Consider the following 17,925-nt stretch of genomic DNA (forward strand, 5'->3'; position numbering starts at 1 on the left):
TGATCCTTTTGCCTCAGCCTCTCAAAGTGGGACAGGCATGAGCCACTGTCCCTGACCTACAATAGTTTTACTGACCTATATTTCTAATGAATTTTCACAATAGGGACTAAATAATTACTTTTTGTTTTATAGACTTACATTTCTAATAGCATAGCAGTTCTTTCAAACTGGTAATTTTTAGAAAATATTTTTCATTTACCCAATCACAGCTTCAGTATAGAAAAGACTAACATGAGAAACAGAACCATGGATACCACAGAATTATTTTTCAGAAGTTTAACTCAAGTCTTCAAATGATAAATTTCTAGGGTTCTTAGGGAAGTTATTTATAGTACAGTTTTAGTATGTGATTCAGTGAGAATCTTCATTTACTAATTGAATGTGTGTTGTATTTGACAGGGTCCTTATCCACGACAACATGAAGCTGATGCAGATCTAATTAATGCAGGTAAGCTCACTTATTTCTAGCTTTTCCCTTTGCTGTTAATTTTGTGCTAAATAACAAGCGTTTGGACTCAATTATTTGTCTTTTCCTGGAGAGCACTCCACTGTATTCATTGTTTAGGAGGAGAAATAAACTTTTTTGAGGTCTCTTCTCATTCAGGAATGACTAAGATAAAGGAGGAAATGCAGATGGAAGAACTTTGCTGGGTCAATCAATCAGTTTCCTGCTTCTAAATAGATAGCACTCTTATATCTGTCAATTTACAAGGGCATGGACATGATTAAAAGAGAACCAGAAAGGATGGTGAAATCCCACAGGGAGTTACCACCTCTGGGCCCTATGTGGCAGTGACAGGAGAAGGCCACTTAACAGAAACTGTAGCCTTTGGTAGAGGAACTCAGTCAACTCACAGCAGCCTGGTTGGGTTGAGGGTCTCCTCTGCTGGATTGCCTGCCTATGCCTCCCATTAGACAATTTCAAGTCAAAGTAGGTCAGCCTTCTCAGGATAGAGAAGGGTGAGAGTGAATCCATAGCAGCAAAAAGAAACTATCTGGTGCATTGGGGGTTTTGTTGTAGGTAATGATTACTGTTTTCTAGTTCTCATTGGAGCAGGAGAGGTGCTTAAGGAGGCACTCTGCCAGTAAGTACAAGTATGATCTAGTGAATGTAGTTCCATTGAACTGGGGACTAGAGCGTTGTCTACTTTGTTCCTACATGTATGTGGTTTACCTTTTATTACTAGCCTTTTTTGACTGGGACATAGACTCATATATCAACAGCCTAGAGGAGGAAGAACAGGTCAGGTCATTTGCCCATCTTTACTACCTATGCTTAAGGCAACACTGCTACCACTTTGGGACTGTAGATCATCCCTGGAGTGGGACTGCCCATAAGAAGCGAATTTTTAGGTTCTAGCATGATTTTCTGTACCTTTCTTTTATTCATTCTGCCCCCACAAAAGTATTATTCTTATGTTGCATTCAAAAATAGTATGTGTAAATTTCGGAAGACAAGTAATATGAGCTGAACATAAAGGCCAGCTGCCAAGTAAAATTGATGTCTGATACTTAGAATTTTTGGAATTGAAACAGCTTCTGGTTAAATAGTTGAATTAGTTAACACAACTCAACTCTGAAAGGCCTACTGTGATAAAGCAATGACATTTAACCAAGGCTGTAATTTAATTGTACTGTACCCTTTAGCAATAGCTCATTGGTCTGTGAAAATATTTGCTGCTTGGTTTAATTAATTTATGATGTTAGTGAAATGAGTAACTGCATGCTCCAAATTTCAGACTTCAGTTTATAAAACCGACTTTCCTTGGAAAACTTGTTAACTTCTTCAATATGGTTGAATGACAGGTGTTTCTGATTCCTTAGAGCTTAGAAGTAGCTCAGTCCAAAGGAAGCCACCAATTTTACATTTCAGCTTCTGAAGTGCCACGTTTAATCTTAAACTACTTTTTTAAACAAGAATTTATTGCTTATGAGAAGCCAAGGTGCAAGTCAGTTTAATAATATTGTAACTTTTTCAAAGTCCTTTTGGGGATTTTTGATACTTTTAATTTTCAAGCTATCTAAATTAGGGAGGAAATACTTTAAGGTCGAGAACCTAGAATATAAATTGGCAGTTTCCTCAATTTTCAAAGTTACCTGGAAGATCAACCCATTATTTGTGTTAGCCTGAAAGCATTTTATGGAAATCTCTTTGAGTACAGAGTTATATTTCTATTATTACATAATAGTAGAACTATTTCCAAGGATCTCTTTTAAAAAAAGTCTCATAAGGTTATATAAAAATGAACTACCACTTGTATAGTATTCAATGGCTTAGAGCATACTTTTTAACATGTCTTATACCATTGGAACCTCAAATGAAACCTCGTTTTACAAATTGGGAAACTGTGGTCCGGAAAAGTGAAGTGACGGGTTTAACATAACATTGTTAGGGACTGAGTTCATCCCCAGTCTCCTGCTTGTGACCCCTGGCCTTTTTCTCTATGCACTGAGTTATACCTCCTGATCACCTGAATTGCACAGAGGTGCAGACAGCAGTGCTTGGAACATTTCAGAGGTCCCATGAAGATCTGGGCTCTAACCTAGAGTAACCCAATGCAGTTGTGGAATTTCTAAGTCTCATATTTTTGCTTCTATATTGTGCATTTTGCACTCTTCATTTCTTAATGTTTTCTTATTTTAATATACAGTTTTTTGAATGACTTAACTTTTGATTAAAGTTGCTTTAGAAAGAATCACCATGTTTAATACTCCTGGGCCCCTGCCATGTCCTCTCTACAGTAGTGGTTTTCAACGGGGTGGGGTCTGATTTTGCCTCTAGAGACATTTGGCAATGTCTGAGGATGTTTTTGGTTGTCACAACTTGGGGAGTGACATCTAGTAGATAGAGGCCAGGGATGCTGCTAAACATTCTGCAACAACCAGAATAGTCTCCCCATACCCCAGAGTTAGCTAGCCCCAATGGTCAATAGCACTAAGCAGGAGAAACTCTGCTCTAGAGGTGTATGTATCGCATCTGAAGAATAACAGGTCTGCAGTCTAAAGTACAGATAACATAGCATTCCAGATCTCTTAGTGGTTGCAACCAACCATTGTGGCTTTCTGTCTTGTACCCTTCAAGGATACTTTTGTCCACCCATTCTGGACTGCTGGGTGTTTTCTGATCATGGCTCTTACTCTTTCTTGCATGTCTTTGCTCTTCATGTGCCTTTCATGAGATTTTGTTCCACTCCATTCCATTTTTATCCCCATCTCCTTACTGATAACTTTGTATCAACACTCATGCCCATCCTTCAAGTACTAGCTAATTTTTCCTCTCCAAATTGTACTGTAGCTCCGAAATGACCTTCCCCGAAATTCACAACTTACCTAATGTCTCCAAGAAGCATATCACATTTTGCCTTATAATTATTTGTTTATCTCTATTTCTGAATAGTAAGTTTCTTTTGCTTAGAGCAGTGATTCTAATCCCGGTGCGGTGTCCAGACCCACAGCGTCAACATCACTGCAAATGTTTTAGAAAGGAAATTCTCAGACCTTACCACATACCTACTGAATTAGAAACTCTGGCAATTGGATGTGGCAGTCTGCAGTTCATAAATCTTCCATGTGATTCTGATGAATGTTAAAGTTTGCAAACCACTAGTTTAGATTACCCAAATATGATTTATAACACTGTTTAAGGCACATAGTTGGCATTTACTATTGTGTGGATGACCTGTTAAATTATAAGCCAAAGGACTCAGTAACTATGAAATTGGTAACTCTATTGCCCAAATATCATGAAAAATATTCAGATATACATAAAGAAAAAACGGAGGAGACAGAAATCAATTGGGAATAGCCAAATAAGAAAGCCCTCTTTATGTTGATTGTCTTTAGTTATGACTTTTCTTGACCAAACTTGGACATGGTATTTAAAAAGCATGGATTAAATTTTAGGATACTCATTTCTGTTTAGATAATGAATGTTTAAAAATGCTGAAGATTAATCTTGCTTCAAAATAATGTAATTTATAAGATGCTATAATGTATTAGTGGAGGACTTGATAATGTTTTTTCAGGAAAATTGTTTTCTAGGCTCTTTAATAAAACTATGCTTCACAAATGATATAGGAAGAGCCAAAGCTCTTTCCATTGATTTCAGTTTCCTATAGCATGGTAAATATGCCTTCTATGTGTTATTGGCTAGTGCAGATTGTCTTTTGGAAGTCAGTGTTTAGCCCCTAAAAAACAAAGAACTGGAATTTTTTTTTTTTTTTTTTTTTTTTGAGACGGAGTTTCGCTCTTGTTACCCAGGCTGGGGTGCAATGGTGCGATCTCGGCTCACTGCAACCTCCGCCTCCTGGGCTCAGGCAATTCTCCTGCCTCAGCCTCCTGAGTAGCTGGGATTACAGGCACGTGCCACCATGCCCAGCTAATTTTTTGTATTTTAGTAGAGACGGGGTTTCACCATGTTGACCAGGATGGTCTGGATCTCTTGCCCTCGTGATCCACCCGCCTCGGCCTCCCAAAGTGCTGGGATTACAGGCTTGAGCCACCGCGCCCGGCAGAACTGAATTTTTTAATGTGTGTTTTTTTTTGTTTTTTGTTTTTTTTTTCCTTTTTGTCCTGCAAATTCCTCCTCCTTGACTTTCCACCTTACAGGATTGATGAGGATCTGAATTTGCAGGTCATAGACATTGTGTCTAGAATGAAGTTTAGTTGTGTTATGTCTGTCTTAAAACCTAGAGTTCACACAGGCTGGCCATGTAACCCCACAATATAAGCCAATCGTCGAGTGCTGAGGCATTTATCCCTAGAGGGCAATGACATTGTCTCTTTTATAAGTACTTTTGGAGAGAGGAATAATAAAAATGGGAATAATAAAAGCTGACAATTATAAAGCCCTTTCTCTGTGCCAGGCAAGTTAGAGTAAGGACTTTGTAGACATTATCTGATTTAATCCACTAAGTATTACATGCTGTTTAAAAGCCCCTGCTAACCATATCAGGAAGTAATTTCCAAAACTTTTCAGTTTTATGGAACTTTAAAAGATACAAAAATGTTTCCATCATTTAGAATCAAACTCCCTTGAGAGATAATATTTCATTTTGATATAAATATATGTATATATTTACTTATATATTTATAAATAAACTTACTCTTTCTCCATACTCAAGTTTGACCGGAGGGGGATATTGATGGAAAAGTTTGCTTTCGAGAAAGACTTGAGAATCTGAGGATATAAGTGTGTTGCACAGCTAGGAATATTCAGACTGCTTGTGGTTCTTTTGTTTCTGGGAGCTATTCCCTGTTCCAATCTTGTCTTAACAGTTTTTTTCTTTTCTTTCTTTTTGTCTGCCCTAGTATACTGGGGCCATGCATGGGGTATTCTCAGACAGGTGACTTATCTTTGGCAAAGTGGTATGTGAGCACCTTCCTGGTTGAGATCAGAAGCTGTTCCCAGCCTCCTGACGCTCCTGAATAGACAGGAAATAGATCACAAGATGAGAGCAGCTTAGATATGAGTCAGGTGATTTTATTAGTTCTATGGGGAGTAGATGACCTTGAAAATCCTTTCCAGCTCTGAATTTTACTGTGAGTTGTAAGTCTTGGGAGATGTCCTTCCACGGTGACCTCTTGAAAGTTAACATTAAATACATTAGCCAGTATGTTAGCCATGTTATTCCCTGATTTTTTGAAAATCCTATGGTTTTAGTAGAAGCTTATTGGGCAAGAAAATACAGATGAGTCAGAAGAAGAAAGAAAAAGGGAGAGAGATGAAAATTCGAGAGTTCAGGCCAAATGATATTAAGGAATTAGGTGGGTCCTTTTTTCTGTATTTGTTTTCTAATTTTATTTTTATTTCTTCCCAGCTTCATTGAGATATACATGAACAATGCAAATTATTTAGATTTAAGATGTATAACGTGATGATTTGATATACATATACATTGTGAAATGATTACCACGATTGTTAATTATCACATCCATCACCTCACATAGTTACAGTACATATACATTGTGAAATGATTACCACAATTGTTAATTATCACATCCATCACCTCACATAGTTACCCCTTTTGGTAGTGAGAATTCTTAGATCTACTTTTCTAGCAAATTTCAATTATACAATATATTATTAACTATAGTTACCATGCTGTACGTTAGATCCTCAGAACTTATTCTTCTTGTAATTGAAAGTTATTCATTGAGTAAATGAAACTTCTGTGTCATTCCCTTCAAAATTGCATTCCTTCTTATGTTCCTATTGATTCTACCATCTCTCTGTCCCAGTGACTTACAGTAGAATTGGATTCTGACAGCTGTTATCCCAGACCTCCCTTCCTCCTCATTCCTAAGTGGTATTTAGCAGAGGATTGCGAAGGGAATGGGGATGGTGAGAGACTGGAGAGGTATAGAAAATAGAGAGGTGCATTTCCTGTAAAATAGAGGTACCCAATCCCTGAGCCATGGACCAGTACAGGTTCGTGGCCTGTTAAGAACCAGGATGCACAGCAGGAGGTGAGTGATGAGCCAGCAAAGAAGCATTACCACCTGAGCTCCACCTCCTCTCAGATCAGGGGCAGCGTTAGATTCTCATGGGAGCCCAACTGAACCCATTGTAAAGTGTGCATGTGAGGGATCTAGGTTGCCTGTTCCTTATTGTAATCTAATGCCTGGTGACCTTATGTGGAACAACAATTTCATTCTGAAACCACCACCCTCCCCCAGTTCATGGGAAAATTGTCTTCCACAAAACCAGTCTGAGGTGCCAAAAAGGGGACTCTCTACTGCTGCTGTAGAGAATTTCCAAACAATAAGAAAACTAAAAGTTGGTCTGCCTTTTTTGTCATCATGCAAAGGCAAGAGCAATGTCAACGACAAAATACTCCCCTCCACAGAAGGTTCCTACTATGTTCCCCGCACCTGCTATGTCACTGCGTTTTAGTAAAGGGAGCTTAAGTTCTTTTGGAAATGGAGAAGGTACGGACATCTGTTCACCATGATAATCTTAGAAAAATCTAATAGCCTTTTCTTTTTTCTGTGTGTTGTGTGTGTTTTTAGGCAAGGAAACAGTTACTATTCTTCCAGGAGCCTCTTTTTTCTCCAGCGATGAATCATTTGCAATGATTAGAGGGTACGTAATAACAGAGCCCCTCATGTTTCACACAGTGTGGAATGAGCTGAGTCATCCTCTGAGTATGTTAGCAAGGCTCTGAAACACAGCCACATTTCCCAGCCAGAAAGCTATCAGGAGTTTGTTCGGCTGCAAGATGTGAAGTTATTCACATCAAATGTTAAGCATTGAATATCCAGCCCACCATTAGAAAAAGAACCCCCAAAATGGAATCTATGTCTTTGTACCAACCAGACTGAAATAAACATTTCTAAGGTTCGTTCTGAGGATTCTAACATTTTCTTCAAACTGTGTTCACTTTCTAGCTAGTGTTTGTCTTCAGATAGTCACATTCTACCTCATTGAAGGAAACAATCTCCCTGTGTACACCTGATCATAATTTGTTATTGAGACAGTGTATACTATAACTTAAAAAATTCTTAATGATTATTTCTCTGTATCAGCTTGGATCTGATCTATTTGGAAATCAGTTGTATCGTGGGGGAAGCAAATATATTTTGGTGTTATGAAATTATTCTAATTGCTGGCAAGTTCAAGCAAAGGGGACAAAAGCTTGTTAGGTTCGCTTTATTCTTCCTCTTTCTTTCTCAGGGGACATGTCGATCTGACAATGCTAGGAGCCATGCAGGTTTCCAAATATGGTGACTTAGCCAACTGGATGATACCTGTAAGTAGACATTTTTTATTCTGAATTATGCTTGGATCAGAACAATTATTTTTTAAATACGAAGGCAAAAATCTTATCAAAGGGCCATGAGATCACAAGTCTTTTAAAAATGAAATGTTTTAATGTTTATTTCTTATTAGAATCAAATTTTAATTAAGCAGGCACTGAGACGTATTCAGCTTTGCCAGTTTACCATGTAGTTGGGACTAAAAGTAGTCAAGGTCAGAGCCAAAATATCTTCCTTAGAAGAAACCAAGTTGGAGGAGACTTAAAAAACAGAAAAAAGTGCTAATTATACACAGAAAGTAAGAAATACAAATATTTACCATAACTAAAGTTTTAAACTAGAAAGAACAATTAACAAGTTTGTTAATGTTGTTAGTTTTATTAATCAGTAATGGAAATAATCTTGATTGGTCACGTGATCCCATGAATAATCATTGTCCTCTACTATGGAATGCAAAACCTGTGAGAATTTACCATCATCATGAAATACACAGTTGTCATTTAATAATGACCTAAATCAAGGAAGAAACCTCTTAGAATTAGCTTTGAAAAGAGGACTGTTATCACTGACTTAATTCATGAATGTAGTTCATTATAGACCAGGTTGTTGCTTCTCTATTATGTGCATGGAAACAACAATGAATATGTTTATGATTATGAGCTCATTTTGGCTGGTAGCCCAGTTGCTCTTTGTGTGTGTATTTAAGGATTTTCATGTGTTTCTCTATAGAACCAGCTAAGAAGAATCTTGTCAAATAACTGAGGCTGATGTTCTATGATACTACAGTTTTCTTGAATTTGCTTTTTAATGATTTTTTGAAGAAGGCAGATTAATGTAGTTGATAATAATATTAGAGATCATGTTAGTCTAGCTCATTTGATCTAATGCCACCTGAAATGTTATTTTAAGTTTTAATAATTATTCAAGCCCTAGTTTCCAAACTTGGTGGCATATTGGAATCTCCTCAGAGTTTAAAAAAATTTCGATGCCTGTGTTCCAGCCCAGATAGTCTGTAATTCAATTAGTCAGTGATATAGCCTGGACACTGGGTCATTCAAAGCAACTCAGTGGTTCTAATATGTGACCAGGTTTGAGAACCAGCATATTAAAGATTGATTATAACTCAGCCCATTTTAAAATGTAAGAGAAAAATATCATTGAGCCATTATGGGAAGAACTCTTAGCAAATTGTGGATTATGTTGTCAGTTTAGTTGTAAAAATATTAGTCTTTCTGAATCAGCCATAATTATAAGGGTCCGCAGCTTTTAGTTGCTTCAAAAAACAAACAAACAAACAAAAAACCATTAAGGAGCGTCTCCTGAGCATCATATAGTAAGTCAGATTGAAAGTATATGGAAGTACTTGTGCGGGAAATTGGAATGTATTTCTGTTTTCAAATTTTAGGAAAGGGCCATATAGGGTAGTAGAGTGAGTATAGGAAAGCAAGCCCTGGGTTTTAGCATGGACTCTACCAGTAATCGAGGTGTGACCTTGGACATTTCACTTATGCTCTTTGGGTTAAAATGCCCTCATCCATGAAGTGAGGGTTTGAGACCAGATAATTTTATGGGTCTCATTTGGTTCTCTTAGCTTAGTGGGTAAGAGCAAGGCCCTGAAGTGAGATAGTCCTGGGTTAAAGTCTTATTTCTGACACTTGCTGGCAGTGTAACTTGAGGTGATTTCTTGTTTTTCCTCATCTGTAAAATGGGAATCATATAATAGTACCTATTTGTAGGACCATATGAAGGACTACATGTGATAATGCATGCAAAGTACATAGCACAGAGCTTGACACATAGCACCTGGCAAGTTGGTTATTATTTTTATAAGAAGTTGTGGATTCCTGGCAAAGAATAGAAAAGCATTGGGTCCTATGAACAAAAGCAATAGGGTTTTAAATATATCTGTTTCTCCGGACTAATGATTTTTGAAATCAGTTTGCACAGTGGTCCTGGGTATGGAGCAGAAATGTGTTAAATATCTTCTTCCCTTTGGGGAACATGTTCATCTTTATATCAGTGTAAGATTTGTTTAGATTATGATTTAGCATATAGTAAGGCTGGAAACTCTCATAGTGACAATGTACATTATGTACTTATTTGTAGGAAAGTTTTTCCAATGCGTATTATACTTTTACATATCCTGTCAAGATTCCTGTGAATGGCTAAAATACAAATGTTAATTACTTTATACTTTTCTCAATATAACTTGGGGCCTATGAGTTCCCAAGGGAATGGACCTGTGTGGTGAACAGCTCTGGAGTTCTGTAGCAACATCATGGAAATCTAGTTGAGAAAAATTAAGCATAAAAAGTGTTCTTGGGTTTGGTTCCACTGTTTTGGTAGTGGAAGTTGGTAGTGTTACTCCTGATTAGCATTTCTTTTGTTGCTTTCATAACTGATAATCATTTCCTGACTTCTTTGTATATATTTTCATTATTCGAGACTCAGGGAAGCTTCAGAATCAAGACCATAAGATTTAGTTTGGTTTGAATTTCAGCTCTACCTTTTAAAATTATGTGATCTGGAGCACATGTTTTTGCTAGGATTAAGTGAGAAGAAAAAGAAAAATGAACACTGCAAGCAGTCTCTAAATAGTGGCTGCTATTAAGTAATGCTCTATTACTTAAAATTAAAGAGAGAATATTTACCTTAAAATACACTGGTATAAGCAAGATGATTTTGCAGGAGCCAGTATAACCTGCTTATCCTAAGTCCTTATTCAAGCACCAAAAATTAAGCCCTTTGAGGATACATTTTTTTCTGTTATTGGTTATGGATAAAGATATAGCTTACCTTCCTTACGTAATTTCAGTAAGCAAGCTATTTTTATTTGTGCCAAAGGTTTGTTGGCTTATATAATTTAAATATATTTTTATTGCAAGATCTGGCAGTCAAGAAGCTGAAAAGTTCAGCTTTATTATATCATTTTTCATTTATTTTATACTTTTCCTGAGTTTAATAATCTTTCAATGGTGTATAAGCCATGAATTCTCAGCACCATGACATCATAATCAATCATTACAGCATCAGATTACAATAAACATTAAGCCTTCAGGGCAAGCAAATGGTGTGGATGCTATTTGTCTTACCCTTTAATAGCTTCTTAGTATGCAGTGTTGGTCTCACATGCACAGTTTTTTAACAATTCTACCCTGAGCATCCAAAGAGAGAAAACTTGACAAAACAGTAGTTGGCTCCTTCAAGCTCCCTGCTGATTGTGATGATGGCAAAACCACAGGCAAGCTAATAAATGATGGAAAGATGTGCAGTCTACTGAATCTATATTCAGAGCTGTTCTAGTGCCTTCCTAATGCCTATTTTTGGAGAACAGCTGGCATTGATTATTGACTTATGAAGGGAAGCAGATGTGTATGGTCAGCTATGAGAGCTGGTTATTGAAAGCACAAAATAGCAGCCCACTGGACAGGGCTGCAGCACGTGAGTGGCACGAGAGCCAAGAGCCCTCCTCTGTGTGGAAAGGATTGAATGAAGCATTCTTATGGCAAGAAAGACACTTCTGGTGTCTTGTTTTTCCTTTTCTTTCTCACATTTTTCATCTCTTTGTGCATTTGAAAAGAATAAATACTAATTATTGTCATACTCATGTGTGCTACATATCTGAGCACATAAAATTTGTTGGATTCTCTGGACATGCTGCCTATTTTAAATCAGTTAAGTCCCTAGTATTCCTGGTTATAAAACTACAAGGGGATTTGTGTCCAAGATTCAATCCATTGGTTTAGTTGTATCAATTGTAATCCAAATATTAAATCCAAAATATAGATATTTAAACATATTATGACATAGATGAATAAATAAGCATAAATCTGTAGATATTGTTTTAACATTAGTGTATCGTTTATTTGGTCCTGAGGCGCAGGAAAAGAAAAACAGGTGGAAAATATATATGAGATTGTGTGAAACTTTTACAATTAGTAATGCCTTTCTCTTATTAATGTAATATCATGGAAAGCTCATAAAACTTTGGAATTAGACAGACTTGAGCTTAAATACTGGTTCTTATTGATCATTTAGTGTATCACTTTTTTAGTATATTCATTGGTAAAATGATAACTTTTAACTCATGCTTGTTCTGGGGATTAAATTAGCTCATTCATTCAACAAGTATTGATTTGGCAAAGATTAAGAGCCAGGCACTATTAAATATAAAGGTCAATGTTTTTGGGAATGCGACAGTTAACAAAACACAAAATTCTCTGCATTTATGGAGCTGACATTCTAGCAGCGGTCAGCAAACTGTGGTCCATGTACCAAGTCTGGCTGCTGCCTATTTTTGTAAATTTCTCTTGGAGCATAGCCGTATTCACTCATATATATATATATATATATATGTGTGTGTGTGTGTGTGTGTGTATATATATTTGTGGTTGCTTTTGTACTGCCATAGTAGAGTTAAGCAGTTAGAATAGAAGCTGTGTGCTTTGCAAAGCTTAAAATATTTACCATTTGGCCCTTTACAGAAAAAATTTGCCAACTCCTGCCTTAGATCATTGATTTGAAACTTTTTTTCTCTAATATAAGCAAGTAATGCTATACATTTCTCTCTAATCACTGTATTAGTGACAGCTACAAATTTTTATGTTGTTTCAGTCTCTTCAAAATACTTTCTGATCTTCCTTGTTATTTTTTCCATGACCCATTGTTTATTTTGAAGTGTGTCAGTTTCCAAATATTTGGTGATTTTCCGTATAACTTTAAAAAGTTTTTCAGTTTATTTCTTTTGAGGTCAGAGAGCATACTCTTTATAGTGTTAGTCCTTTTAAATTTGAGACTTGTTTATGGCCCAGAATATAGTCTAATTTTAGTGACTTTCATTTGCACTTGAATATATATTCTGCTCTTGTTGGGTAGAATGTTCTATAAGTGTCATCTGGGTCAAATAGGCAGTTAGTGTTGTTCAAGTGTTCTGTGTCTTATCAGTTACTGAGAGAGTAGACTTGAAATCTTCAGCTATAATTATGGATGTGTCTTTTTTCTTTCAGTTATATCACTTTTTTTTGCTTTATCTGTTTTAGAGCTGTTACTACTTGCATTCATACACATTTAAGCTTACATTCTCCTAATGAATTGATCTCTCTCTCTGTCATTTTGTCTTTTAAATAGTATTCCTTATATTGAAGTCTACTCTCCGATACTGATATAGTCACTCTTCATAGTATCTTTCTCTATTCTTCTGCCTGTAACCTGTGAAAACCTTTATTTTTAAGTAGGTTTTTGTAATCATATAGTTAGATCATTATCACAGTATCATCTTATAATCTCTAACTCTTAATTGGAGGTTTAGATCATTTACATTTAACGTAATCACCAATATGGTTGGGTTTAAATCTATCAGAATTTTTTTTTTCTGTTTACCTCATCTGCTCTTTTTGCCCTTTGATTTCTTTTAGATAAGTTAAGTATTTTTCGAGTATTTTATCTTCAGTGTTGTATTATTTTTAGTGGTTTCTCTAGAGTCTCCAATATATATATTTTATCATAATCTACTTCAAGTCATATATCACTTTATGTATAATGTAAGAATTATGCAATAGTAAACTCCTATTTTCTGCCCTTATTTTGTGTGTTATTTTTAATGATATTTAAACCTGTGTGTGATATAAACCTTATAACACTTTGCTATTATTTTTGCTCTAAACAGTCAACTATCTTTTTAAGTAATCTTTAAAAATGAGGAAAAAAAATCTCTTTCATCCTTTTCCAATGTATTTTCTGTTTGTTGCACTTTTTCTGTGCACAGATCTAGATTGCCATTTGATGCTGTTTTCCTTCTGCTTGAAGGACATCCTTTGATGTTTCTTGTAGTATATGGCATATGGATGTCTCTCAGGTTGATCTTTTTCAATATTTGCTTTTAAGCTGTGTTAAGATTAGTTGACAGTAGCCTTTAGTTGCAGTCTAAGTTAGCCCACTACTGAGGCAGGTTTCTTCGGAGGACTCTACCTGATGCTCCATGTATTATGAAATCTTTCCTCACTGTTTGATGAGATTGTGAATTGTTCCTAGACCTGTGTTAGTTCTAGGTAATTTTTTAGCTAATGCTTGCTTAATGGTTCTTTTTCAGGCTTTGACTAATTTTTCCTCATATATGCACACATCAGTACTCTGCTAAAGACTTGAGATGTTCCTCCTCTGCAAATCTGAGTTCTCTCTCTTTGTATAGTGACTTCCTTTCTGGTGTTTTCAGATCTTAACCTAAATTGTATTTGCCTCAGACTCTCTGAAGCCACCAAGACTGCTGGGTTCCACTTCCTATACTGCAGCCTGCAAATTCTCTCCAGGCAGTAAGCTGGGGGAAATTGTAGGTCTATCTTGTAGCTTCCTTTCTTTCAGAAATCATCGTCCTGTACTGTGTGTGGTCTAATGTCTGAAAGCTACTTTTTCATGTTAGTTTGATTTTTCTAACTGTTTAATATCACTGATAACATTTTTGAATTTATGTCATTGTGTATCTACTGATGATTTTCTTAGTATAAACCCGTAGAAGTAGAATAGCTTTGTCAGTATTGTACGGGTTTTGAGTTATATCACTGAGTTACTGGCCAGAAAAATTATCCCAATTTACTCTCAAACTGTTTCTACTCTATTACCAGCATTGGTATCAGCTTTTTTAAAGTTACATTATTTTCTTCTGTTATTTGGCATTTCTTTAAAAAGCTGCTATCGGGGACTAAGGAGCAGCCATGTCTTACTCTTCTGGAGGGCACTTAATCCTTTTCATTCTTGTTTTGGAGACCTTCCTTTTGGCTTCTAGCAATTATCAAATTCCAGTGCTGCTATCTTTTGTTATTTTAAAAAACAACATTGACGTTGACTATTCTATGTCAGTGAATGTATCTCAGGAGATCCACCATAACAAGCACGTGTGTGAGTGTGCATGCATTTCTTCTGTTTACAATATTTTGAACAAGCCCTAAATATGGGATAAAATTAAAACACAGCTCTTTTATATCTCCTGTGGTACTCTTTAACCTTATTCTGTTAGGGAAGCTTTTCCTCTGCCCTTAATGAATACTCAGGCTGCATGACATTTCAGCTAACTCTCAGAAAATAAACTGCTCTTAGGTCACTTTAATTCATAAACTCAGTCTTCATTCAGAAATTAGAGAGTCCATTCAAAAACAGTGAACAATGCTTTAATAACAATTCAAAAGCAATGCGTCTCCTCATTTTTGATCTCCTGGTTATAGTCTGCCTGCATTTGAAGGTTATATGATATTCTTTCGCTTTTTCTCTACTTCCCTTCTCTTCCAGCTCACTGTTTGACACCCACTAGGATCAAAATTCAAGAGAAAGGAGAGGCAAGGAAATAGGGCAGGAAAGACTTTACATATCTAGGGGCTGGTAATACTGTTTACTGGCTACATGATCTCTGGTCCATAAAAGTATTTAAAGCTGATGCCTTCCTCTCTCTGTGTGGGGAGTTGGGTGAGTGGCTGTCTTTAGAGGCCCCCTTCTTGGTTCCTCCTGTAACAGCTGCTCCTATGGGTGATGGCTGGATGCTTCCCTAGCAGCTTCTGACTTTCCTGTGGTCCACTTAACACCTAGACTCTTAGGGGTAGAGTCCGTCCTGGGCTGTCCTTTTGACAAAGCATTAAAATCTGTTTAGGCTGGTTCTCTCTCACATGGTCCCCATCTGGGAAGCCCTCACATTTCTCATACTGCCTCCAGTGATAGTGTAGTTACTTCCCCCAAACAGCCCCTTTAGCTTTCTCAGGTAGGAGTCAGGCAGCACTCCCTATCTGCAGGAACTGTCTTTCAGGCCCTGGGTTGTCAATGGAGTGATGGGCAGACACACCATTACCACTTCTTTGGTTGCTGAGAAGTGTGGGGGTAGGTAGGACCACTTTTCATTACATAAATCCTTCATGTGAAACTCTGTGCTATTCCCATACTGTATTTATTGGTCCTGCAGAGGGTCCCAAGAGCCTTGGAATGTGCTTTTGACTATTTTCTTTGTCACTTCTACTTCTGAGCTTCTACACTACATGCTGGTCTCCCCCACCTCTTCTATCAGCCAAAAGTGAGACAGTAAGATCTCATCTAACATCTGGTTACCACCACTTTTGCTCATCACCCTGCCTTTTTCTTGTTGCCATTTATCCTCCCTATTTATCATATTTAATTCTGCATGTGATATAAATCTTATACTACTTTACTATTATTTCCGCTTTAAATAGTCAACTCTCTTTTTAAGTAATCTTCAAAAATGAGGAAAAAACTCTTTGATATTTTTCAAACATATTTGCCCATATAAGCTCATATTCAGTTAAGCCTTGGTGCATATAAGAGTGTTTTCCATCTATGGTTCCAATACCTCTAGGTAGTTCCCCTCAGCCTGTTCTGTTTCCTACTTTCCACAGAGGACTGTGGAAGAACCGAGCCAAACCCTGTTTGCCCTACCTGGGAATAAAAATACTGACCCATTGGGTTGGACCTTTACTTCCTCTGCTGATTAAAAATGTATTCAATGCCTTCAGAATTTCTAAGAGAAAAATGTTATTTCCTCTTATACAGTGATTTAACAAATGGGTATGCATTTTTTTAGAAAGCCAACTTTTTATTAGCAATTCATGAATTTAGGATGTTATTAGAAACATAAGTTATTTATTATACTTTTCTTGGGTGCTATATTTGATTATCCCAAAAATACTTTTATCTATGACTATCTGGAAAACATGTTGAAAGTTAATGTTTAGTTTCCTTATTTACACCCGATATTTTTCAGACTAAAGGTATATGTAGAGACTGACATACTTGATATATTCATTTTGTGAGGAAAATTTCTCTTACTTGAGGGATCCTGTCAATGATTAAAAGCTATGCTTAAGGTTTAAAAGCCACAGCTAAATTCTAAATCTGTATTTGCAAGGAGGGAACTAACATTATTAAGCACATGCCACTGGCCAGGTTCTGAATATTTCTTGCCATTTTATCCTCACAGAACACTGAGTTAAATATAAATATTCCTGTTATTATAGATGAAGAGACTCAGACCAAGGGAGCTAACTATTTAAGTTCACATCTGTGGCAAGTGATGAAAAGAGAAGTAGAATCACAGTCTTTTTTGCTCTTATGTGCTTCACATTCTGCCACAGGTACTTTTGGGAGTATTTAACTGCCTTTCAGAATGGAAGCAGAACAAACTGCAAAATACATAAAAATCTGTTTAGCATTCTGTAAGCCTTATGCAGAAATGATTGTCAGGTGAAGTCTGTTGCAGTTTCAAGGATATATGCTGGGTATATATGACTCTTATTCATGCTGGGATTTTTTTTTTTTTTTTTTGAAACGGAGTTTTGCTTTTGTTACCCAGGCTGGAGTGCAATGGCACAATCTTGGCTCACCGCAACCTCCGTCTCCTGGGTTCAAGCAATTCTCCTGCCTCAGCCTCCCGCATGGTGGGATTTTTGAAAGGCACTAGGTGGACTATTTGCATGTTGGTTCTTTTGCATCCTGTTCCCTTTAAGCTCTCACCCAAATTCTAAAGTCTCCACTGCCCAGTCACTTACAATTAACCTAAATGTCATATATGAGGTACTTTATCCATTTTATTTACCCTTTTGTTTTTTGTACTCTATGAATCAAAAAAATTTTTTGGAAAATTTCAGGCCCTCTACAAAGAACATTTGTAAAATTGGCTTGCAATACTTGTTGAACAGGAAACATTGAAGCGCAACTGTAGAAATACGAGAATCATTGCAAAGAGAGGAATACTGAAGAGAAATTTTAAAAAGCTTAAGATCAGAAAGGAACCAAAGCAAATTCATTAGCAAGCCATCCCACCCAGCCTAGGCCCTCACACATGTTAACTTTTACAGAAGCAAAGGGACATAAGAATGTGAAAGACGTTCTCCATCTTCAACAGTCTTACAGAGATTTTGCCTTTTGATTGCTATGTGAGTCTTTTTTATCTGGAGGAAAGGAAATATTTCTCTTCTTGCTGTGTTTCATGTGATATAATTTGAACAGCTACTTAAGACTTTGACTCTTCACTAGAACTTGGATGTGTTCAACATAGAGACTAAAAGAAAAGTGAGCTAGATATCTAATTCCAAACCATGCTGCTTTACTGCCTACCACACACTCTTGTAAGAATTTGATAAAATATTCTCCATCTACTCTGGTGTTGAAAGGCAGACT

General features: G+C 36.6%; 1 protein-coding gene across 4 annotated transcripts in view; it reads left to right on the forward strand.

The window, feature by feature from the left end:
* The window catches only part of OXCT1 (3-oxoacid CoA-transferase 1), a 131,529-nt gene that overhangs the window by 65,600 nt on the left and 48,004 nt on the right, over nt 1–17,925 (forward strand). For all 4 annotated transcript variants that reach the window (XM_074386264.1, XM_003925893.4, XM_074386277.1 and 1 more), the window contains 3 exons: nt 400–448; nt 7,012–7,084; nt 7,676–7,751. In XM_074386264.1, coding sequence (XP_074242365.1) covers nt 400–448; nt 7,012–7,084; nt 7,676–7,751 — 198 coding nt within the window. The remainder of the gene's footprint in view (nt 1–399; nt 449–7,011; nt 7,085–7,675; nt 7,752–17,925) is intronic.

The sequence above is a fragment of the Saimiri boliviensis genome, chromosome 1 (genome assembly GCF_048565385.1).
Source record: "Saimiri boliviensis isolate mSaiBol1 chromosome 1, mSaiBol1.pri, whole genome shotgun sequence".
NCBI classification, from domain to species: Eukaryota; Metazoa; Chordata; class Mammalia; order Primates; family Cebidae; genus Saimiri; species Saimiri boliviensis.